Consider the following 26,020-nt stretch of genomic DNA (forward strand, 5'->3'; position numbering starts at 1 on the left):
ATCACTCGCGATGTTTCTTCTATATGTACTCTTCAACGCCATTTTTAATCGAATATAACAAGAAATTGATTATCAGAATAAATGTTTTATTGATGAATGTGTTCAAGACAATCGATTTAATTTATAGTGTTAGTAGTATGCTATAGTAGTAATTAAATTAATTAGTGGACATATTAAAATCGAAAGCTAGTGCATGTACGTACATTAATTCGAATAAGAATCAACAAAAAATAATTATGGTCTCAAAAAGTGTACGTAAAGCCATAATTAGGGATTATCTAAATTATTGTACATATATACTTCCATTATGTAACAGATATGCATAATATCCTTTGCATGGTTGCTTTAGTTTAATTGCCCAATAATCGTTATTATTAAGCTAATACAAATGAGCTGCTTTTTATCAAATCAAACTTTTAAATGAAATAATCATGTCCGCGTATATAATTACATAATATCAAAGCAAATAGATGTCCTAACATATGTTTAAAAGTCTTGTCACCAATTTTTATCATAAATAATTTTTAAGTGCTTACCTTATGTCACACATTTCAATTATTACCGGTCCCTGTGCTAGATGGATTATTCCCTGCCTAAAAGTACTCTTTTTAGGTTATAATATATACAATTAATTAAATTAATTAAATCTTTTGGAATCAAAATTAAACGGCAGTTGTGAATCGGATCTAAGAAATTGTCTGTAAAAGACTAAACAATTGTAAATATACTTCCATTATTATCTAATTGATATAATATATCCTTTAATTTGCTTGGTTGCTTTAGTTTAATTTATCAAGAATAATTATTTATAAATACAAGTTACAACTATAATAAGTGGCCAATAATACAATATCTATAAAAGCAGTGTCACCCTCTTCTCTACGCATGTACTCGACAACCTGGTGGTTCTTTGATTCATATCCACAATAAAAGAATTAGTGAGTCTAGCTCCCTATTTCTGCTTTTGAATTGAACAAACTATTTCTTTTGAATTGATTAATAAAAAGAGGGAACTAAAGTAAGTAATATATATAATTAATTAAGTTAATAAATACATGATAATTTTATCATTTTAAGCTTTTTAATGCGATAAATACATAGTTTAACATGATATTAAATAAAAAAGACAAAGGCTTTAAAATCAAATCTCATCATAACCTTCTATATTATTTTATAGAAAAATATCCAAACAAACAAATAAAGAAGATTATCAAAAATATAATAAAATAAATAATTTTTATCTCTAACAGCATAATCTTTTAAATTAAATGAATATATAGTGGAAGTTTGCATCCATGCCTACAAGTACTTTTAAGAGTCTTGTTTTGATAAGTATAATGTTTAAGATGAAGTTCTTCGAGTTTATCAATAGAAAAAAACAATTATTAATTTCTTGATGAAATGTTTTATATTTATATAAATATTTATGATTTATTTAGATAATAAACTTTAAAGTCTTTTTACTTTTTAAAGAAATTATATATTAAATCAAAGTATATCACATAAATTGAGATGAACGAAGTAGCTGATCTTTTCGAGAAGTGTACAATGCATGCACGTAATCTATTGTGGTCAAAACGTGTAAAATGAGAAGAAATCACTTTTTTATTAAAAGAATAGCTGTTTTGAACCTCATCTAATAAGAATTTTTGTGTTTAATTATATATCGAGAAATAACCAGTTATATATATATATATACTCCAATAGTTTAATAGAGATACTAATATATACAAGTATATATTGTACTATGCTTTTGTATGGTAGCTTTACTTTTACAATAAATAATTGTTTATACAACTATATACGAGTTCTTTCATTTAATCTTGACGTAATTGGTAAAAAATGTTATCATGTGAGCAGGAGGTCATAGGTTCGAGCTATGTAAATAGTCTATTACACAAATACATGATAAGGCATGGACAATAGACCCCTGTAGACGGTAGTCAAAAGCAAAGCTAGAATTTTAGTTTTATGATTTTGAATTTTATACTAATGATTAAGTGATAATAAGTTGATTCTAAATTTAATATTTGTATATATATATTTAATAAATTTATTAACACAAATATACTATTTAAACACAGGGTTCGGCCAAACGAATCCTCATGCAGGCTACTATCTCCACCATTGCTTGCGGCTCAACCTTCCCTCAATTCTATGCATAATGGGAGCTTAATTAATCCACTAGACGTGAAACCCCTTCATAGGATACTTTTGGTATTTTATACTCCTTCAATTCTAATTTATATGACAGTGTTTTAAAATTAAATTATTTTAAATAAATGAAGTATGACGATCTTTTTAGATAGATCTTTTTAATATATCCAACCACATGATACAACACTACTAGTACTGTATAATTTCCTTGTTAGGCTTTATATTATCACCACACATACAACATATATAGTATATAGTAAAAATTCTATTAATTACAAGATTTTATAATTCTTAAATAACTCTAACACCTAAGTTCCTTTGAGCAAATTCAACAAGATTTTTGAATTCCTTCTCATCAATAAATCCATCACCATTTGAATCTGCAACTCTCATGCCATGGCTTCCCTTTATCTTGCTCAACCAACCACCGCCATTCGTTCTTACAGCTTCACGTAGTTCTTCTTTGCTTATTTTTCCATCTTTGTTTGTATCGAATTTCTTTATCCATTTCTTGAATTCTTGTAAACTCATTTCAAGTTTTCCATCACTTGAAATATTTCTTCTATAAGCTGTATTCTTCAATGCCATAATTTCTTGTTATTATTAGTTATAACAAGTTGAATATGACTTGTTTAGTTGGAATAAATAATAAGTACTATTTTGCTTTGGATATGAATGAAATGTTTTGATGAGGTACTCTTATTTATACTAGTATGATAATTTATGATAATGTTGAAATTTTCTTGGAAAGTTTTAACATTTTGTGAATATAGAATAGTTTGATTGAAAGTTGAAACAAGAATCTGCCGTTGTTATTAGACTAAGAAATTTGTTTCTATCGCGACTCGATATGAAGTTTAAGAAATATGATATTTGTGATCTTTAAATATGTCAAGTAATTTTAATAACTATAACATGCTATATTAAAGATAATTATCAAAGTTTAAGAAAAGAAAAAATTCTTTTTAAAATTTGTAGATTAAAATAAGTCATAAAAATGTGTGTGACCGGCTATAAATTATTTTAGTTAAAGATAAATAAAAAACTTAAATTAAATTATAGATTTTAAAAAAAGTATGACATAAAAATTAATCAAGTCCTTTGAGTGGTAATTGCTTTACTTTTGCATGAATTGTTAATATACACAAACTCTGAATCTGGACAGGATAACTATACGACCATGCACTGATTCGATTAAATTCAATAATTTTGATTTAAATTTTATATTTATTTTTAAAAATTATTAAATATGTACGAATTATTTATTAGAAGTCAGTAACATAAAAAAAACTAAAATATTGAAGTAAATTTTAAATTTTGATTTTGCTTCTGATTATTCTTAGGTCATCTCATAGTCTCCACTTGTCAATGTTCTCTTCTGGATTAAGAGAAGTGCATTCAAACCGACTTCCTTTGTTAGGTATCACAAAAGAAGGAATATTTTTTTTATTTTTTGTCTAAAATGAAGGCTGATAACTTGATTTTATTAATTATTCTCTCCAAATATACGTATTTATTGGTTAAGAGTAATTTTAAATAGATTGAGTTTACACGTGGCCTTTGACAAGAAAACTATATTCTAAAGTTAATTAATGAATCAAATGTCTTAATTAGACAGCAGAAGTTTTTGACCAATATAACCAACTAAATATGAGAGGTTAAGATTATTTTTCTCGTTATTTCTTCAAAAAAATTGTATATATTAATACTCTTTTAATTTTATTTATATTTTAGTACTTAACATTTTAAAATTATCCTAAAAAATAAACACAAACAAAAATTATGAAATTTGTAAACTCAGAAATTTATTTGATTGTTCAGACCTTCACATAAAAATACAAAAATTAAATCTAGCCTCTCATATTCATGTGTATACATGCCATGCATATATCATTTAGAAGTAATTGACGAAATAGTAAGGGATGAGATCCTTTCCCCTAAGTTATAGTACTCTTGAAAATTCTTTTTTTTTTCATCCCACCCCAATAGGAGGATTAATAGTATTTCATTTATCCTTAGGTGTGACTAGCTCAAACACTTAATTTATATATCAGTTGTTGATGAAGATATGTGATCGATTACTTGGGTAAGTCTCACTTATCCTCTCAAAAGCTTTATTATTATGTCAAAAGCAAATAATCTTGTATTTAAGCTCTATCATCTATGGTTTCAATTGGTCATGGCAAACGACCATATTGGATCAAATATGGATGGATTGAAAATAGATCAACATAAAATAGGTACTAATTCGATCCACTCATATTCATATGAGTAAATTAAAAGTGGGATGTTGATATACTGTGAACTTACGGTACTTTTAAATTTTAATGCATTAAATTTGGAGTTTTGCATGAGTCGTAGGAATTTTGGTAATAGAGTGTTTTGCTCGAATCTTGCAGGAAATAGGTTTTGGATCAGTTGGTTTTAGAAGTCACTACAAGAAATGGGATTTATTGTGGCAATATTTAGCGGCGATCCTATTTGTTGCTACAAAAGTTATATATACAATGGCGACAAATGAATGTGTTGCAGTAGATAAACATTTAGTGGCGAGTTATGTTAATTTGCTGCTAATAGGCGTTGCTAATTCTCAATTATTTGTTCCCGCTAATACAAAAAATTTGGCTCCATATTCTTCGGTGGCAACTTCTAATTTGTCGCATCTAAATAAAGTTTGTGGCGACATGACCACTCCTAATAAGTAAATTTAATTTAACATAAAAAGTTAAAAGAAAACAAATGAAAATGTTTGATAAAAAAGTATACACACAGGCTTTTACACAAACACTCCTCTTCTCAAATTTTCGCTTGATTTCTCTCCCTTCACTCAACTTTTCTTAGAGATTTTTCAAATTTTCACTCTCAACAATAGTCGCGGCGACTAATTTTGCCACTAAAACATACTATTAGTGGCGACTTATATAAGTATTCGTGGTGACTAATGTTGCCGCTAAAACATACTATTAGTTGTGACTTATATAGGTATTCGCGGTGACTAATTTTGCCACTAGAACAAACTATTAGTAGCGACTTATATACGTATTTGCGGCGACTAATTTTGCCACTAAAACACACTATTAGTGGCAATTTATTAGGTATTTGCGGCGACTAATTTTGTCACTAAAACATACTATTAGCGGCGACTTATATGGGTATTCACGGCGACTAATGTTGTCACTAAAACACACTATTAGTGGCAATTTATTAGGTATTTGCGGCGACTAATTTTGTCACTAAATCATACTATTAGCGGCGACTTATATGGGTATTCACGGCGACTAATGTTGTCACTAAAACACACTATTTGTGGCGATTTATTTAAGTATTCGCGGCAACTAATTTTGCCACTAAAACATACTATTAGTGGCGACTTGTTTAGGTATTTGCGGCGACTAATGTTGTCACTAAAACAAACTATTTGTGGCGATTTATTTAAGTATTCACGGCTACTAATTTTGCCACTAAAACAAACTATTAGTGGCGACTTGTTTAGGTATTCGCGGCGACTAATGTTGTCACTAAAACATACTATTTGTGGCGATTTATTTAGGTATTCGCGGCGATGTTTAGGTATTCGCGGCGACTAATGTTGTCACTAAAACATACTATTTGTGGCGATTTATTTAGGTATTCGCAGCGACTAATGTTGCCACTGAAACACACTATTAGTGGCGACTTATATAGGTATTTGCAGCGACTAATGTTGTCACTAAAACATACTATTAGTGGCAACTTCAACAGGCATTCGCTGCAACTAATGTTGTCACTAAAACAAACTAAGAATCGCTCAAATTTCCTGATTTTTCGTGTGTATTATCCCATTGATCTGGCGCATGGAACACCCAAAACTTTTTTCTCAAAAACTTTATGAGAACCTCCATAATGAGTTGAGGAACCTTCACGTATACTCATACAATTTTTTTAATGCCTATTCCGCATTTACAAGCCTCTTTTCAAGAATTGCCCAAATTTTTCTATTTTTTATGTGTATTAGCCCATGGATCTAGCGCTTAAAGCAATCGAAAAAAATTTCTAAAAAAAGTTTATGAGGATCTCTATTGAGTTGGAGAAGCTTCATGTCTATTTACATCATTTTTTAAATGTTCATTTTCGCATCTACAAGTTTTTTTAAGAATAGCCCATTTTTTTCATTTTTTCGTGTGTTTTAGCCCATATATCTGGCGCTCGAAGTACCCAAATTTTTTTCCTCAAAATAATATATGAGGACCTCCTAATGAATTGGGAAAACTTTACGTATATTTACACCATTTATTTAATTCTCATTTCTGCATTTACAAGTCTATTTTTCAAAATCACTAAATTCTCCAATTTTTCATGTGTAATGCCCATCGATTTGGCCCGAAGAACCCAAAATTGTTTTCTCAAAAAACTTTATAAAGACCTCTATAATGATTTAGGTAAATTTCATGTATATTCACACCATTTTTTTAACGATCATTTATACATTTACAAGCCCCTTTTTAAGAAACGCCCAAATTTTCGATTTTCGCCTGTATTAGCCCATGGATCTAGAACCCGAAGCACCCAAAATCTTTTTCTCAAAAAACTTTATAAGGACATCTGTAATGAGTTGGTAAGCCATTTTTTAGAATCTCCCAAACTCCTCGATTTTTCATGTGTATTAGCCCATGGATCTAGCTCCCGGAGCATTCAAATTTGTTTTCCCAAAAAATTTTATAAGGGCCTTCGTAATGAGTTGGTGGACCTTCACGTATACTCACACCATTTTTTTAACGCCCATTACCACATTTACAAGCCCTTTCTTAAGAATCGCCCAAATTTCCTGATTTTTCGTGTGTATTAATAAGTCCATGAATCTGGTGTCCGAAGCAACCAAACAAATTTTTTCAAAAAACTTTAATAGGACCTCCATAACGAGTTGGGGAAACCTTCACGTATACTCACACCATCTTTTTAACGCTTATTTTCGCATTTACAAGTCTTTTTTAAGAATAACCCAAATTTCATGGTTTTTCGTGTGTATTAGCCCATGGATCTGGCGTCCGGAGCACCCAAAACATTTTTTCTCAAAAAACTTCATAAGGACCTCCGTAATGAGTTGGGAAACATTCACGTATACTCACACTATTTTTTAAAACGCTCATTTTCGCATTTACAAGCCATTTTTTAAGAATCACCAAAACTCCTCGATTTTTTCGTGTGTATTAACCCATGGATCTGGCGTCGGAGAACCCAAAAAAAAATTCTCAAAAAACTTTATGAGAACCTTCGTAATGAGTTGTGGAATTTTCACGTATACTTACACCATTTTTTTAACGCCCATTTACTTATTTACATGCCCTTTTGTAAGAACCGCTCAAATTTTTTGATTTTTTTTTTTATATTAGCCCATGGATCTAGCGTCCGGAGCACCTAAATTTTTTTAAAAAAAAACTTTATGAGGACCTCCGTAATAAGTTGGGGAACCTTCACATATACCCACACTATTTTTAATGCCCATTTTCGTATTTACAAACCCCTTTTTAAGAATCGCCAATTTTTCTGATTTTTCGTGTGTATTAGCCCATGGATCTGGCAACCGGAGCACCCAAATTTTTTTCTCAAAATACTTTATGAGTACCTCTGTAATGTGTTGGAGAACTTTCATGTATACTCACACCATTATTTTAACTCCCATTTCCACATTTACAGGTCTTTTTTAAGAATCACCCAAATTTCTTAATTTTTTGTGTATATTAGCCCATGGATCTAAAGCCCGGAACACCCAAAATATTTTTCTCAAAAAACATTCTGAGGACCTCCATACTGAGTTGGGGAACTTTAACGTATACTTACACCATTTTTAACGCCCATTTTCGTATTTACAACCCTTTTATAAAAATCGCCCAAATTTCCTGATTTTTCGTGTGTATTAGCCTATGGATCTAGCGCCCAGAGCACTCAATTTTTTTTTCTCAAAAACTTTATGAGGACCTCCGTAATGAGTTGGGGAACATTCACGTATACTCACACAATTTTTTAACGCTCATTTGCGCATTTACAAGCAATTTTTTAAGAATCACCCAAATTTCTCGATTTTCCTTGTGTATTAGCCTATAGACCTGGCGCCCCGAGCACCCAATTTTTTTTTCGCAAAAGACTTTATGAGGACTTCCGTAATAAGTTGGAGAACCTTCATATATACTCACACCATTTTTTTAACTCCCATTTCCTCATTTACAAGCCTTTTTTTAAGAATCTTCCAAATTTTCTAATTTTTCATGTGTATATTATTAACGCGTGGATCTGGCACCCGGAGCACCCAAATTTTTTTCTCAAAAAATTTTATGAGGACCTCCGTAATGAGTTGGAGAACCTTCACATATATACTCACACCATTTTTAATGCCCATTTCCGCATTTACAAGCCCCTTTTTAAGAATTTCTCAATTTTTCGTGTGTATATTAGTCCATGGATCTGGCGCTCGGAGCACCCAATTTCTTTTTCTCAAAATACTTTATGAGGACCTCTGTAATGAGTTATGGAACATTCACGTATACTCACACCATTATTTTGACGTCCATTTCCACATTTATAAGCCTTTTTTTAAAAATCGCCCAAATTTTCTGATTTTTCGTGTGTAATGCCCATGGATCTGGCGCTCGGAGCACCCAAAAAAATTTTCCTCAAAAAACTTTATGAGGACCTCCGTAATGAGTTGAGGAACCTCCACGTATACTCACACTATTTTTTAAAATCTCATTTCCGCATTTACAAGCCATTTTTTAAGAATCACCCAAAATTCGTATTTTTCGTGTGTATTAGCCCATGGATCTAGCTCCCGGAGAACTCAAACAAAAAAATTTCAAAAACTTTATGAGGACCTCCGTAATGAGTTGGAGAACCTTCACGTATACTCACACCATTTTTTTAACGCCATTTCTGCATTTGCAAGACCTTTTTAAAGAATCGTTCAAATTCCTCGATTTTTCATATGTATTAGCCCATGGATCTGGCGTCTGGAGCACCCAAAATTTTATTTCTCAAAAAACTTTAAGAGGACCTCTGTAATGAGTAGGGAACCTTCACATATACTCACATCATTTTTTTAACGCTCATTTTCGCATTTACAAGCCATTTTTAAGGTCTAGTGGATGAGTCCTCTAGCTTGTACCAGCACCACAATGACACTCCTATGTTTTTCTTGGGTGCATTGTTAATTATATCCTAATTTATGTCAGTTTCTCAGGATAAATTTACATATATATATAGGATTTTTTCCCGAAGTTAACAGGTGCACGTGCACCCCCACCTAGAGGGTTGGTTCACCTACAGATGCATCCCTCTTATTAAATAATGTATCATTTGCAATGTATCGTACAGTAAAAGAATGTATCCAAGAGCAATGAAAAATCTAGAATTTTTGTAGTGGGGGAAACTTCCGATTTCGGATAAGATTTATTTAACCTCAAATATATGAATTTCTATATTTCCCCATTATAATTATTGCCACAAATTTTAAGGCAATTGAGTTGATTTTTGTTCCAGTTTTAAAGGTATCCCATGGTTGGTTGGTGTGTTTTATTATGAAACAACAAGAAACAATAACATCGTATAATCAATTCAAATGTTACATGTATATTTATGCAAACCTTATTGTCCAATACAATATAATATATTATAAAATGATATGTAATCATCCAAACAAGTTGTAGATAAACATATTACACAAGGCTATATTATACATTTATTTCTAAAGTTTAATAAGACCAAATTAAATTCATCCACGAAGGGGTACCAAAGGTCTCGAGTATTCGAGCCAGAGAACCTTTTGGTAGGGAGCAATTACTTTACTTCCCTACTGGTTCTTCACAACTCGAATTCGGACTAGTCAGATCAGTAGATTTTATACCTAATGTTTTTGAAAATTAAAAAAAAAACAATTACATATATAGATAAATTTACACTTAATTATACAAGTGTAAAACCCCATTTGGTAGCAAATTCAACAAGCACATCCATCTCATCATTAACTATAAGACCATCATTATTTTTATCAGCATGGTGCATTGCTTGATAAGCTCTCAAACCACAAAACCATAACCCTAAATCTTTGAAAGCAACCTTCAATTCTTGCTTGTTCAATTTTCCATCGCCTGATTTATCGTATTTTTTTAGAAGACACTTTAGTTTTTCCTCAGAGAGCGGTTTTTCGAGGTTCTTGAATGATTGCATGTTTGATATTGTGATTGCTAATGTATGTAACGTTTTGTTTTGAGATGATTTGTGTTGCAATATAATTTCTAGGGGTATTTATAATAGGGTTTTAAAAAAAAGGTGAATTAATAATGTTCAATAATAGTGGAGTGTGTTGTTTCCAAGAATTGGATTCTTGATTTGAAATAGAGTAAAGGATTTATCTTTATCTATGGATAATAATAGAATATAATCTAGTTCTTCTTGTCTAGACTCTTGAGTAACTTTTACTTTACGAGTTATATGATTATATCCATATATTATTATTATATACTCCATCTGTCCCAATTTATATGACTTACTTTCATTTTCAGCCAGTTCAAAAAAGAATGACACATTTTTATATTAAGTAACAATTTAACTATAAAATGTCTATTTTACCCTTAATGAAATGATTTACAACCACACAAATTTCTATCATTCATTTGGATCACATGTTTTAAAAGTCTTCCTTACTTTTTTAAACTTCGTACCGAGTCAAACTATCTCACATAAAATGGGACGGAGGAAGTAATATATAATATATAAAAGAGAAGAGAGAATAACACTTTTGGTGCTGAGGTTATTGATTATTTCTAATTATTTTATGGTAAGAGAGATAGAGAATTTAAGATTATAATTTAGCAAAATATGTATGATGTAATTACTAGTAATGAAAGAAAAATATTAGAAGTAATATTAGTATAGTTTAATAGCAGTTTGGTGCACTAAAGTTTTCGCTATGTGCATTGTGGAGATTCGACCAGAAAAATCTATTGTACGTAGGCTTACTTTGCATTTCTGCTAAAAGCTATTTTCAAGACTTGAACCCATAACTCGTAATTCATATTACTGTATCATTAAAAAAAAAGTGTGATAAGAATCCTACAACAGTTGAAATGATGAAAAATTTGTTAAATTATTCTTGACGCAAGCTACTAATCGTCATTTTTTATGACGTCAGTTTAATTAAATTAAAATTATTTATGATGACAAGAAATCGTTGCAAGAAATCTATTATAATATAATACATGAATTCTTAATTTACTGCTGTATTTTTTTTCCATACTAGCTTTTGTTATATTTTATTACCTATATCGAAAGTCTATTGAAAACAATATATAATCAAATTTCTATCTTTAAAAGATAAAAGTAAAAGGTAAAAATAAAATTGTGTATAGATCAATCATGAATCTCTCGAAACTCCACTTATGCGATATAATGAATATGCTACTGTTGTTGTGTTCCAACTGTAAGTATAAAATTAAAAAAAAAAATCTATGATATTTTTTTTCATTATTTTGTGCCTTGATTCTTTTTTTTTTAATTTAATATTGTATCCATCAGTTTCAACTTTTGAAGATTCTCATCAATAGTATTTGAACGAATATATAAATAATTTATTTTTACCTTTTATAAGGTAGGCAGAGGCGGAGCTAGAATTATCAGTAAGAAGATTTAAAATTTGTAGAAATACACACGAAGCAGCTAAAGAGGGTTCGATATCTACTATATATACATAAAAAATTATTTTAATTATATATAAATAATATAATTTTTCGCCGAAAGAGGTTCGAATGAACCCCTTAAGGTGGCTCCGCCCCTGAAGGCAGGGAGCTGAAGTGCCTATAGTGGATATATATATTCCTTTATTGATAAGCCTATATGTCAGATATTTTTTTATGATATAAACTTCACATTTTATATTATTTTATTAGGTTAAATGAATTTTTTTATTCAATACCTTTTCACCTTTTTATTTGTTAAAATAAGCTCTTGTACATGTGACATTGAATTTCGAGATGGTTTGGGTGATACCTATGTCTCACTTTATGTATTTTGAATTATTTTAAGGAAAACTACCTAGACATATTTCTATATCATATATATTAATTTTACCTATATGTTTATATAATTATGTATTTTATCATTAATTAAGAGTTTTCTATCATATATTGAGGAAGATACACCTAGATATACATGTGTTTTTGCTATCAGATACACTAAAATAGGGCGAGAGGCGAGTGAAATGGGGAGAGAGGCGAGTGAAATAATCATGTATCCTAGATAATACACACTAGATACATATATTTGTATGTACCTGGTGGACACATGTATTTGGGATACCACATAGATATATAGGAGAGTGGCGAGCGAAATGAGAGGGAGGTGATTGAGCGAGATTTATTATGTATCCAAGATACATGCAAATTCACTTGGATATAATGTATCTAGAATAACATTATGAATCTAGATTTTTGGATCGTGACATTAAATAAAAATGAATATTACTTAACTATGACTAGTTGTTCCTAGCTAGTGATTTTGTTTACTTCTTCCTTAGTCTTTTTTCTTAATTAGGTCTCTCCTCCTTTAATTTCATAAAAAAAAAAAACTTCTATAAAACTAAATCCCCTTTACATGTTGAATTACTTGAAAGTGAGAAAATGCATTTAATATTAAATTTTACTAAGGTTTTGTGGGTGTTTTCTAAAAGATTGCTTATGCTGGCCTTCTCCATCCATCAACTTATGTTTATCGCGAAAATGCAGAATCGATCCCTTGTTACATGTTCATTGCGTAAATGTCATCATAAGATCTATAAAAGAGTTTATAATAAACTGATTAAACTAACTCGTATGTACTGCCGCATTATGACTTCTCAACTTATAAACATGAATTTTTTTTATTACTTCATGCAGTAGGAAAAATCGCCGCCTTATGACTTTTCAACTTATAAACATGAAATTATTTTACGGCAAAAAAATCGCGCCAGGTAGGGGTCGAACCTACGACTTTCTGCTTAGGAAACAGACGCTCTATCCACTGAGCTACAGGCGCATCATGTAAAATTTAGTGTATTGTAATTAAATATTTCTAAGCATAGAATAATGACCTTACTTCTTCATTTTTCTAAGTACTTGTACTTTTGTAAGAAAAATATTAAAATAAGAATTTTTCACATCAATGTTTATATTTTTAATTCTTGAAAGCTAGAAAAGTGATTATTTATAACCTTTTATGATAATTACCTTATCAACGATCATCTAATTGTGTAAATATATTCTGTGTATAGAACTTTAAAAGCAATATCATATATATAACAATTCGAGAAGCCTACACAACAATTCTTCATTCTTCTGAAGACTATGTATGTATGTGCGCTTGCTCTCTAGCTCAAAGTCTTTTCGAAAGGAACTAGATACGACCTTATTCTCTTTTTGGGAACGAGTATCCAGAGACGGAGCTAGGTGGGGGTTCATGGGTTTGGACGAACCCACTAGCTTTTTCGTAGATCCTATATTTGTATTAGAAAATTAAACAAAGATATGTATATTAACATGTGCACCCCAAATAAAATTGATTTAGAACCCCCAAACTCCTAATCTTGGCTCTGCCTCTGCAAGTATCTCCGTCCCTAAACGGAAGGCCCTCACCCGCGGTGGCTAAAACTTCGGTTCATAGAGAGGATTCAAAATCCTAGAGCCATGAAGAATACATATAATGAGTACAACTATATATAGCAAGTTCAGATTATGGCAACTCATGGACTATGACAAGATTATTTTTGTCGATTCGTCGTACCGTCAATTTTCTCTTTCGTAAGCAGAGAGGATCTAGACTAGACACAATGAATTCAACATAACCTAATGTGTCTAGCTCAAATTATATGTACGTGTAAAAAAATTATGAATTCTAAATTTTAAATTGGTCATTGCAAACAAAAGCGTTAAATTGACGAATTAGATTGAATTTAGACACATCAAAAAGAGTTGACTCAACAACTAAAATTTTTAATCTTATTGACTATGAAACAATCACAATTATAAATGAATTTATAATTATGGTAGAACAGTACACCCCTAAAATTTATTGGGAGCACAGAAACATAATTATGAATTAAAAAAATAAAATAAGGTTACTATTTTCCAAAATAGTCATAATTACCCTTTGAATTATTATCTCATGAATCATGATCACCACCCATCTTCTTCCAGCACATTTGGACCGTACACTCAATAAGATTACAAAACAAATTAATAAAAAAAATTGAGTTAATTTTGATCGTAGAAATTGCCATGTGTTTTATATTTTATTTAATTAAGAAATTCCAAGTTACCCCTACTACCACAAAAGATTTTAACGGAGGCAGTAAATACTTTTTATTTTTAATCAAAGACTTGAAATAATAAATATATATCCATTCTTAATTAGAAATTTCGAATTCAAGCTTAGAATAGAAAGTCACATTTTATCTATTAAAATAAGACCTTTCAATATGAATTCAGATGAGTCAGATTCTAAAACGAAAAACAAAAAACCACCTTACATATTTGTTAGGGTCAAGTGTAATATTTTAAGCCACTAATTATATTTATCTAACTGTTAACGGTTTAGCATTCTTATCAGGAAAAAAAAAAAACCAAAACAGAGATTATTGTTTTGTTTATATTGAAGAAAAACAGAAAGACAAAAACTGAAAAGAAAAAAAAAATCACAAAACAAGAGAAAGAAGAAAAAGACAAAGGCGAGCTGATAAACTCGCTTTTTTTCTTATTCTTCTTTTTCATATCCTCATTTTCAATCCAAATTTATTTATTTATTTATTTGATTCATTCATAAAAACATAAAAAATTATCTCAAATTTTGTAATTTATTATATATATATATATATAGGTAAGCTCTACGCCATTTTTATTGTTTTATTTTTTTAATTCTTTCAACATCTTTTGATCTAATTTGTGTTTTTTTTTTTTTGGTTTTGCAGTTAATTTTGGACCAAAAAATTTATACTTTTCAATTACTTTTATATTTTTTTGGAGGATATTCAAATAGCTTTCTGGTATGTTCCTTTTTTGCTCTGTTTTTCTTCTTTCTGTTCTTGGTTTTTAATTTCAACAGTTTTTCATCAAAATGTGGGGGTGAGTGGGTTGGTGGGTAAGATCCAGGAATTGAGAGTGTCATTAATATGTCTTGAATTCGTATTTTAGGTTCGAGTTGTGGAAATAGCTTCTTGAAGAAATGTAGGATAAGGGAGATTATAAGTTATAATTAATTGTCCCTTGTGGTTTTTTTTTTTTTGGATCTCGTGTATAGTGGGAGCTTAGTGTATCGGGCTGGGCTGCTCTGTTGCAAGTTTTATGTGCTATTATGTGATTTATGATTATGAAAGTTGTAATTTATTAATCTCATGAACATGCAATATTATGTAGGGTAAGGTTGCGTATAATATATCCTCGTGGTTTGATTATTTTCGAATTTTGTGTATAACGGGAGTTTGGTGTACCGGGTTGCGTTTTGCCTTTTTATGTTCTGTTATGTGCTTTATGATATGAAACTTGTAATTTTCCAATATCATAAACGTACAATTTCATGAAGGGTAAGATTGCATACAATGTACCTTTGTGATTTGATTATTTCTCGAATTTCGTCTGTAGCAAAAGCTTAGTGCACCACTAAACCTATTTTATGTTCCATTATGTGATTTATGATATGAAAGTTGAAATTTACTAATCCCTTAAACTTGCAATTTTACGAAGGGTAAGACTATGTACAATACATTTTGTAATTTGATTATTTTTCGGATTTCGCACATAGCGAAAGTTTAGTGTACGGAGCTGTCCTTTTGCCTGTTTTATGTTCCATTATGTGTTTTATGATATGAAACTTGTGATCGTTTTATTCAATTTTATGTCCTTCCTTGGGTGGAGCTAGAGCTTTGCCTAGAACCTATTAACTTAACATGTATATATAAATTATTAAGAACCTAGTAAGTTGCGTCTTTTTCAAGAATTTAGAACCCATAAACTCAAATTCCGCTTCTAACTTTGAACCTCATTCTTCACTTTTAAGCTATGCCATTCTTAATTCCTAACTTTTTCTATGATTAATTTGTTTCAAGGTCTTCACTTGGTCATCCTTATTTTCTTAACTGGAAATGGAAGATGTTAAAGATCTGAAGCAACACGCTCCGGAGTCCTCTCCTACACCTGTTGTTGTTGTTTCCTCTCCGGACGAGGATCAATCACTTAGTGCAACTCAAACCAGCCAAAATGCAGATGAAAAAGCAAACTTGGAGAATCAGCAGCTGAACGTGGATGCTTCGGAGCATGTAGAAGAGGCTACTCAAAGCTTGTCGTTGGAGAAGAGTGAGACTCATCCAACAGGAGCTTCTAGTACACCTATGGTTGATCAGGAAGACTCATCTCAATCTGTACATAGTCCTAAGCCATCGGAGCCTCCTATCGATAAAAAATCAACAGCTTTATCCGAAACTAGTCCATCCTCTCTATCAAATGAAAAACCAAGTAGTTCCAAAGAGGAAGAACATATTCAATCTAATCATTCAGGAGAAGATCAAGCAAGTAATAGTTCTCCTAGTAGTACCAAAAGTGCTGATGATTCGTGTTCTACTTCCCACGTCCAAGAGACGAAACCTGAAAATAATAGTCATGTAGAGTCATTGGATAACATTGACAAGGCTCCCACTCTCAGAATCAAGATCCCAGGACCTACTGCTCAGTCTAAGCAGCCTGAGAACGTTGACGTAAACAGAGTTAATATCGATACAGCAGCACCAATCCAATCGGTGAAACAGGCAGTTTCAAAGTTTGGAGGGATTGTCGACTGGAAGGCTCATAGACAACAGACAGTCGAGGTATTCTCTCCAACACCTCAACTTTATAAAATAGAGTTAATGGTCAAAAACACACCTAAAGTATCTTGGTTTTTCGAGGTTCATATCTGAACTATCACCAACTATTTACCAAAACACACCTTAACTATCAATTGTTCCCTTTTGCTACTTGAAATATAACCATCGTTCAGGTAGGAAAATGGAACAATTGATAGTTGACGTGTATTTAGATAAAGAGGTTGGTAATAGTTTAGGTAGGATACTCGCACACCTGATAGTTCACTCAAAAGACGGATACTTTAGGTGTGTTTTTGACTCTTCACTCTCTAAAATAAGCACTTTTTCTTCTCAGAAGCTTGGTGTAACAGGCTCTTCCATGTTATTTTCTTGACTTTAGAAGTTTGTTTTTTTCCTTCTTTGGTTGTGCAGAGACGGAATCTTATCGAGCAAGAACTAACAAAAGTGCAAGAGGAGATCCCATTGTATAAGAAACAATGTCAGGATGCAGAAGATGCAAAAGTACTAGTTTTGAAAGAACTAGATAGCACTAAGAGACTCATAGAAGAATTAAAGCTCAACCTAGAGAGAGCACAAACAGAAGAGCAACAAGCAAGACAGGATTCAGAACTTGCCACGCTCAGGGTCGAAGAGATGGAGCGGGGTATTGCTGATGACTCTAGTATTGCAGCTAAAGCACAGCTTGAAGTTGCCAGAGCTAGGCTTGAAGCTGCAGTTTCAGAGCTAAAATCTGTTAACTCCGAATTAGATGTTCTCCGTATGGATTATGATTTATTGGTATCCGAAAAAGATGTTGCTGTGGAAAAAGCAGAAGAAGCTGTTTCGTTATCAAATGAAGTTGAGAAGACAGTTGAGGATTTGACTATTGAGCTCATTACTTCAAAGGATGCTTTGGAGGCTGCACATGCTGCACATCTAGAGGCCGAGGAACATAGAGTCGGAGCAGCTATGGCAAGAGAGCAAGATACTCTAAACTGGGAGAACGAACTGAAGCAGGCGGAAGAAGAGCTTGAGAGGCTAAACCATCAAATTCTGTCTGCAAAGGATCATAAAGCAAAATTAGATACTGCTTCATCTTTGTTACAAGATCTCAACACTGAGTTAGCAGCTTATATGGAATCAAAGTTGAAACAGGAGGCTGATGAAGAAGGGAACATGAAAGGCGAGCAATTAGAGACGGATAAAAGAAGTCATCATGAGATACAAGCAGTCGTGGCATCAGCTAAGAAGGAACTCGAAGAAGTGAAACTCAACATTGAGAAAGCAACAGCTGAAGTAGAATGCCTGAAAGTAGCAGCAGTCGCATTAAAGGCAGAATTGGAAAAGGAAAAATCAGAACTAGCTTCCATACAACAGAGAGAAGGAATGGCAGCAATTGCCATTACATCTCTTGAAGCTGAGTTGAACCGAACAAAGTCAGAGATTTCCCTTTTGCAGATAAAGGAAAAAGAAGCAAGAGAAAAGATGGTGGAGCTACCGAAGCAACTGCAAGAGGCAGCACAAGAGGCTGATCGTGCAAAGTTACTCGCTCAAACAGTTCGGGAAGAGCTGAGGAAGGCAAAGGAAGAGGCGGAGCAAGCAAAGGCAGCATCTATCACCGTGGAAAGTAGACTGCTTGCAGTAAAAAAAGAGATAGAGGCTGCAAAAGCTTCAGAGAAGTTGGCCATAGCGGCTATCAGTGCTCTACAAGAGAGTGAATCAACCGAAAGCACAACAGATGAGACAACTGGAGTAACACTTTCTTTAGAGGAGTATTATGAACTCAGCAAACAGGCCCATGAGGCAGAGAAACAAGCTAATACCAGGGTGTCTGCTGCTATGTCCCAAATAGAAGTAGCCAAGGAATCAGAGTTGAGTAGTCTTAACAAGCTCGAGGAGGTTAATCTTGCGATGACTGAAAAGAAGGAAGCACTAGAAATCGCACTGCAAAAGGCCGAGAAAGCCAAAGAAGGAAAATTGGCAGCAGAGCAAGAGCTGAGGAAATGGAGAGCGGAGCATGAGAAAAGACGGAAATCTGGTAAATCTGTTACCCCGGTAAACAAAACAATGAGCTCAAAAACGAGCTTTGAGGAGGATAAAGAATCAAAAGCTTCTGAGGCTGCAGTACCTCATCAAACCTTAAATCCAAAAGAAAATGTACAAACAAAGAGTGAAACCGATTCATCTCAAGAAGTGAAGGTCACAAAGAAAAAGAAGAAGTCCTTCTTCCCCCGCGTCTTAATGTTTCTGGGCAGAAAGAAAGCACAGGCCAAGGCAAGATGATGATCTCTGCTCCATTTTTCTTGGTTTGAGAAGGGTAAATTCTTGTAGAATATTTATGTATATGCTAAGTTGTTTATTGTACAGTACTAAAGTAATTCTCACTTTCTGGATGACAGATTATAGAGGGCAATAAGTTTGTCATAGGTTTGGCTCTGTCAGTAAGCCTTTGCCTATTAAAGTTGTTGACGGCTTCAAATGTGTACTCCTGCTAGTTCTGCATAAAAGCTAGCAGCAATTCAAAACTTTGGCCTCGTGAAGATATGACTTTCCTTGTGTTTCATGTTCGTATGGGTTATATAATGCAACAACACATCAATTTTTCCTATCACTTGGCATACCATTTCAATGCTAATCGCCTCACAGTCCGAGTTCTATGTTCTTTATTATCCTAATACTTATGCTTGTTTGTAATAGTTTCATTCATTTTATTGCATATAGTCCTGATAAATTGTTGTAACGAATCGTGTATTCTGTAGAAGATACCTTTTTAATTTAATGTATTTATGCTGAACCTTACTTTCTGTAGTTTTAAAATCATTCTAAGATCTCCTGGCCTTCAATCTTTCTATGTTGAAACCATATGATTACCAATCATTGTTACATATGCTATGCCTATTATTTACCTCAAATGAACATAATCTCTGTTCCTTCTTCTAGTATAAACCAGTAGCAGTTTATCTCGCGCACAAGGGGTGATGGCAAATCATGCTAGTTTTACCTCTCAGTCCATTTCTCATGTGCGCGAGCTTAATCCCTTTTAATAGATCTTTACAAGACCTATAAAGGATGAGTCCTTTTGAGATACTATTCACTGCATTAACCAAAGTATTTGAAGCAAAACTGATATTTCCCATAAATGTTTCCTGATTGAATTGAGCCATGTATATGTTTTGCTGTACATTTACCATTAAATGGTTAAGGCCAGAGAGGATAAAAGTGAAACTCAAAAAAATATGAGAAATGTTGACTGTTTATTCCCCTTATATACACAAGCAATTTGTGCTTCTTGTCCTCAGTAGAAAGGACATTCAAAGGGGACTCCAAATTCAGCTGTTCCTCTTTTGGTTGTCCTACTTTGTTGTGTCTTGCAAGTCTACACGACCTGTCATTAAAAAAAACACAGGAAGAATCAGCAGCTTTTAGCCAAGGAAGCTGAGAAACTTGTATAGAACAGAAGCAACATCATATGGTTTAGCAGCATTCATCGATATCTCATGATTTGAATTTCAACTGGTGCATGTTAAATCATGTAAAGTTATCATACCAAATAATGATACTAACGATGGAGGAGGCTTTGATCCATTTGAACTCGCGTCTATCCCTGCATGATGAAGAAGTGCCTTTGAAATTAGCAGTATATCAACAGTGTATAGACAGTGTTACTCATGGAAAAGCTTTACATTAGTGGCAAAAAGGGTCTAGAAATCTAAGTATGACAACAATTTGGCTACTTTCTTCAACCTTTGACATTTTTCCGCGATAAGTGAGCAAATCTGATGCTGATTCTAACACTACATATGAACCTAAATGCTCTGATACCATGAGAAAATCGACAAGCTTTGAGAACGTGTTCAAGCAATGTCTTTCGATCCTTGTGAATTGTAGAGATAACAATGACTTATTCACAACACTTCCAAAGGATACAATTCAAGGTAGCAGCTTTGTGAAATTATTAGCACACACCTGAAGTTCCAGCTGATTTAAGGATGTCTGATTTCTTGTAAGTATATCCAATAAAATTGGCATCTTTTGATGTTAACATCTGCACGTTGAAATCGACATGTTAGGAACCAGTCCAAAAAATACTAAATAGGGAGTTAACATCTGCACGTTGGAATCGTCATGTTGATACAATTAGACCTCTTTCTAACAATCATCTTCAATAACAACATTTCACTTTTCTTTGGAGACTTTCATATTATGTTATGTATAACTACTTTCTTTCTATAGCAGCCAAAATGTATCTGGACAAACAATGTCGTTATAGAGAGGTTTAACTGTACTTACATTCTAACATTGAGTTTTCGTTTTTTTAGGGGACGGAGTGAAGTAATGCATTGTGAACTTGTAACCATTACCTTTCGCCAGGGTCCTACTCTTGGTGTTGTTGATTGTGTACCTTCTACCTATAAGTGAAACAAAGTTAGCATATGTAAAGGAAAAAAGAGGTTGTTTTAAGGAAAATCTCACATGAACTACATGGATCAATGTGGAGAACAGAAGGATTATGGAAGTGAAATGCAAGAGAATGATGACTTTATAAGAAACCGAAAGGGAGATATCTATTGATACTGCTCGGAAATAGCCAAGATTCAACAGAGCAAGTTCATAAATGATGGATGAATTAGTCGAATTGCAGGTAGAAGTTACAAAAGTAACGAAAAGGTGGTTGGTATCTTCATGATTTTCGAAAATGTCACACTCATCATGAGGCAAAAGGATGACTCCTAACTGACTTCATTGTCATGAACGGTAGTTTACAACGACTAAATCCTCCCTATGAAGTGAAATGAATACAGTAAGGGTTCGATAAGCAAGAATACTCACTTCAGGGAACTTCTCGAAATTCTGAGTGTCTAATTCTCCTGTAACAATGGGTTTGTAGGAAGCTTCCATTTCGTAAAGTGCATCCCACTTAGTTCCTTCGAACCAAGGATGAGCCTAGAAACATATTCACACATTCAGAGGAAGAAAACCACAAAAATAGAGACGTCGTGGCAGCATACTAACTTGTACCAGATCTTTGAAAAAAGGAACATTTTCCATTTTTAATTGTCTGAAGACAGTGTCTTCACAGTTAGTTGGCATTAGTTCATCTCTTTCGCTGTTATTTACCTTTATTTCTTCCACTCCTCTAGTCCCCAACCTTGATTCAACATCACACAACAAACGACATATCAGATCCTTAGCCTCATCTGATACTTTTGGTTCTTCTGGGAACTTCAAGCATGCTCTCCAATTGATTATCTGATACATACAAAGATGAAGGATACTTGTAAATGCTAACAGGATGCTGAGCACAAGTTTGAAACTCATTCCCCTTGCCCCAAAGAGATGTTCACAGAATTCAGAAGATCATTCTAGAGTCGTCGTGTGTGGAAGGAACTATCTTATGTTTACCATCAAATAAACATTTTGAAGTACCTTTCGACATGTGAGTCTTGGATCTTCTGAACAGAATGGAGGATAACCTACGAGCATCTCGTACAAGATTGCTCCCAATGACCACCAATCACATTCCATTCCATATCCTTTTTTCAACAAAACCTCTGGTGCCATGTAATCAAGAGTACCTACAGTAGAATACGCCTACAGAAGAGTTTCACTGATAAGTTTATTCAATCATGGCATACTCAATCCACAAAAAAACTAAATAGAAGAACATGGAATACAAGTACATACCAGGGCACGACGATTTCTTTTCCATTGTTGTAATTGTTCTTTTGGCATTAACCATGGAGCTCTATCACTATCAGCAGTCTCACTTAAGGACTCCTGACTTGTCAAATCTTCAGCTTCCAACAGCGATGAATATTTACTTTCCAGTGGTTTACATAAACCAAAATCAGAAAGCTTTAAATGTCCATTTTTGTCCAATATAAGGTTATCAGGTTTAATGTCCCTGAAAACAGAATAAATCCTGAATCAACTTCAAGGTGATACAATTGTAGACGACTAAGCCTGTAAATGTTCGCGTACAATGACATATAAGGTAGCATCAAAAGCATGGAAACAGAAATGATAATGTCAATTGATGCATTGTGCAGATACTACCTGTGCACATAATTGTGCTGATGAATAGAATGAATTGCTAATATACTTTCTGCCATATAGAACTGCGCGACATCTTCAGAAAGAATGTCTTCTCTCATCAGTAAGGTCATAATGTCACCACCAGGTAAATATTCCATGATAAGGTATAAGAAATCTGAATCTTGGAAAGAATAGAAGAGTTTCACTATGCATCGACTATCTACCTCCACGAGCAAATTCCTCTCGGATCTAACATGCTCAACCTGAAAAAACCAGATGAAGTTTATGTATAATCAGCATACTTGGATTGATGACCAGAAATTTTTTCATGAACGTTTACCTGTCCTCGGCTAAGCATCTCTGATTTTTTCAACTTCTTCATGGCAAAAACATCACCAGTACTTTTAAATCGACACAGTCTGACCTGTGTTATTAAATTATCATGAAAACATGTATTACAGAAAACAATTCAATGAAATGGAGTTGTAAAAAAGACAATGTACCTCGCCAAATGCGCCTTTACCAATGACTGTTAACAGTTCAAAGTCATCAATTCCAACTTTATGCCTCTGCAATCTCATAAACTCAGTCTCCCTCTTTTCCAAATTCCTCAGCATCTTCTCTTGCTCATCATCTGGTATCTGTGCTTCTTGTGCCTTCCTCTGCAACGTTCTTCGCCTGAAAATCACAAACATAACAGACAACAATTAAAAAACCATACACAAAATTAAACTACACATATTGCATAGATACAACAACTACGTCTCAGTCCCAAACAAACTTGCTATATGAATCTTCATTGACAAAGTCAACATTACACGAAATAAAAACAAAAACAAGAAGTACTACAACAACAACAACAACATACCCCGTGTAATCTCATAAGTGAAGTCTAGGGAGGATAGACGAGATAGAGAGGTTGTTTTCTGATAGACCCTCGGCTTTAAAGGGCATTTTCAAACAGTTTGAAAAAGGAGAATAAAGATATAAGAGCAGTAACAGCAACGAAATAATACAAAATGGAGAGCAATACACAACAGACAGAAGAAAGAACAGTAACAACAACGAAATAAGTACAACAAGTTCTCTACATTGCCAACATATATATAAATCTAATCAATTCACAATGAATCCTCACAATATTACATTAAAAAAAGAACCTTTCTTTGCGATCTTGCAAGCCTTGAAGATGGTTCTTGTAATGATTCTCAATGATCTTCTTAGCAGCAGCTGCTTTTTGTCGAGTAACCGGTGATGAAACAGAGAACTCTGGCTCCATTGAATTGAACACTTGATCAGCTCCTTCCATTTGATCCAAACTAAAACTTCCCAGATCCCAAAATTGAATAAAAAACAAAAAATATATAAAGGGTGTCTTGTTTAACAACAAAAAAAGAAAAAGATTCAAGATTTGAAGTCAGTTGATTTATTCTAGCAGTAAATTCAGTTAACAAAATACTATATTTGTCTGTTTCTTAGTGTATAACATAAGAATTAAAATGAAAGAAGAAGAGAATCTTGAAAGTGAGTGAAGTTGGAAGCAAATTGAAGTTAAAAAAAAGGAGAAAGTTGGTGTTTGTCAGTGTCAACAGAGCCTGCTAAATCTTGCCAGTTTTGGTGGGCTGTCAACTGACAATAGTACAGATGAATTAGCTGTATTGGCATATGAGATTTGCTGAGAATGGAGTGATAGTGACTCCAATCATCAGTGACGGAGTTGGAATTTTTATCATGAGATTTCAAAATATAAAGAAGTAAACACGATGATTTAACATTTATTATATGTGCATAGGAATATAATTTTAACCTTATATAAAGTGTAATTTTTCAACAAGAGAGGTTATGAACCCAGTGACGTAACCATATGTAGTGAAGGATGGTCCATCGAACGCCTTTACCAATAATATCTCAACTTATACAAAAAAAGGTGTAAAGAATTTTTGACAGAGAAGCATTTTGACATGTGACAAATTCAACAATGGGTCAGATATTATTAGGGAAAATGTATGAAATTTGCCCCAAATTATGTGAAATGATTTAAATATAATCATCACTAATAATTGAGGTATTTAGGTATGTTTTTTTTGTCGTTATAAAAGTGACTCACATATTGACGAGTGGAGTATTAGTAAACATCTAAACACTTTAACTAGTATATCAGGCTTATACGCGATCAATTTTTAATGAATGATTACATATTTAGTCATTTCGCAAAGTTTAGGAGCAAATTTAACTAGTTTCTCACACACACAAAATAGTTAGTGGACCCCACATCCTAAATTTTTTGGATCTATCAATTTATAAAATAAAAATAATTCTCATACAACTTATATTAATTATGTAATGTACAAAATAAATTTTATTTCTTTAAAGCATTTGAAATTACATGTTAATAATCTCAAAGGAAACTCAAGTGTAAACAAAGCAATACAAGAAAAACTTCTTCTTAGAAATTGTTGTATTTAATTTGCAACTAAATTAGAGACAAGAATTTGTTAATGTTTTATATTTAGATAGGTGGAGAATCACTATTATTATGGGTCATTTCAAATAATGGTGATTGAAACTAAAAGATTAATACTTAATTAATGGTTGACTTTTAAAAAAAAGGCAAATAGGTAAAAAGTAGGTTAATGTTCTATTCAAGGACCATCTTAATGGGATTACAACATATAATACCACCTACAAATAGCAACTTGTACATTTTTAGTAGTGGAAATAATTATGGAATAATTAAGGAAGTAAGTTCAAGTGCTAATTAACAATTTGTTGTTTTAACAAGTATTGCACCCCTACAAGTTCAACTAACAAACACTATTCTTCTCTTCAAAGACAATACTCTCTCTGTTTATTTTTACTTGTTATGATTCGTTTCTCGATAGTCAAATCACATGAATTTTTATTAATATTCTAAAATGTAATTTTTTCTCATTATATTTAATATAAGAATTATTACAATTTAGTAGTATTTTTTTTGAATATTTTTCAAACATCTAA

General features: G+C 32.7%; 2 protein-coding genes and 1 non-coding gene across 3 annotated transcripts; 1 reads left to right on the plus strand and 2 right to left on the minus strand.

Annotated features, from left to right (window-relative positions):
* Positions 1 to 13,121: 13,121 nt before the first annotated feature.
* TRNAR-CCU (transfer RNA arginine (anticodon CCU)) lies at positions 13,122 to 13,194 on the minus strand. Its single transcript has one exon. It is a non-coding gene; the product is annotated as a tRNA-Arg (tRNA).
* A 1,913-nt stretch (positions 13,195 to 15,107) lies between these two features.
* LOC102605362 (protein WEAK CHLOROPLAST MOVEMENT UNDER BLUE LIGHT 1-like) lies at positions 15,108 to 19,807 on the plus strand. Its single transcript, XM_006342562.2, has 4 exons — positions 15,108 to 15,196; positions 16,256 to 17,011; positions 17,420 to 19,304; positions 19,387 to 19,807. Exons 2-3 carry the CDS (start codon positions 16,292 to 16,294, stop codon positions 19,268 to 19,270), a joined length of 2,571 nt encoding a protein of 856 aa, XP_006342624.1. The 5' UTR covers positions 15,108 to 15,196; positions 16,256 to 16,291; the 3' UTR covers positions 19,271 to 19,304; positions 19,387 to 19,807.
* A 315-nt stretch (positions 19,808 to 20,122) lies between these two features.
* Positions 20,123 to 24,641, minus strand: LOC102605924 (serine/threonine-protein kinase 38-like). Its single transcript, XM_006342564.2, has 12 exons — positions 24,184 to 24,641; positions 23,527 to 23,701; positions 23,364 to 23,447; positions 23,045 to 23,286; positions 22,673 to 22,892; positions 22,415 to 22,579; positions 22,106 to 22,237; positions 21,818 to 21,931; positions 21,349 to 21,396; positions 20,954 to 21,032; positions 20,535 to 20,591; positions 20,123 to 20,372 (listed from the first exon to the last, which is right to left on the minus strand). The coding sequence occupies exons 1-12, from the start codon at positions 24,330 to 24,332 to the stop codon at positions 20,341 to 20,343; spliced, it is 1,497 nt and encodes a 498-aa protein (XP_006342626.1). The 5' UTR covers positions 24,333 to 24,641; the 3' UTR covers positions 20,123 to 20,340.
* Between the last annotated feature and the right edge of the window lie 1,379 nt (positions 24,642 to 26,020).

The sequence above is a fragment of the Solanum tuberosum genome, unplaced genomic scaffold (assembly GCF_000226075.1).
Source record: "Solanum tuberosum cultivar DM 1-3 516 R44 unplaced genomic scaffold, SolTub_3.0 scf00034, whole genome shotgun sequence".
Lineage (NCBI taxonomy): Eukaryota > Viridiplantae > Streptophyta > Magnoliopsida > Solanales > Solanaceae > Solanum > Solanum tuberosum.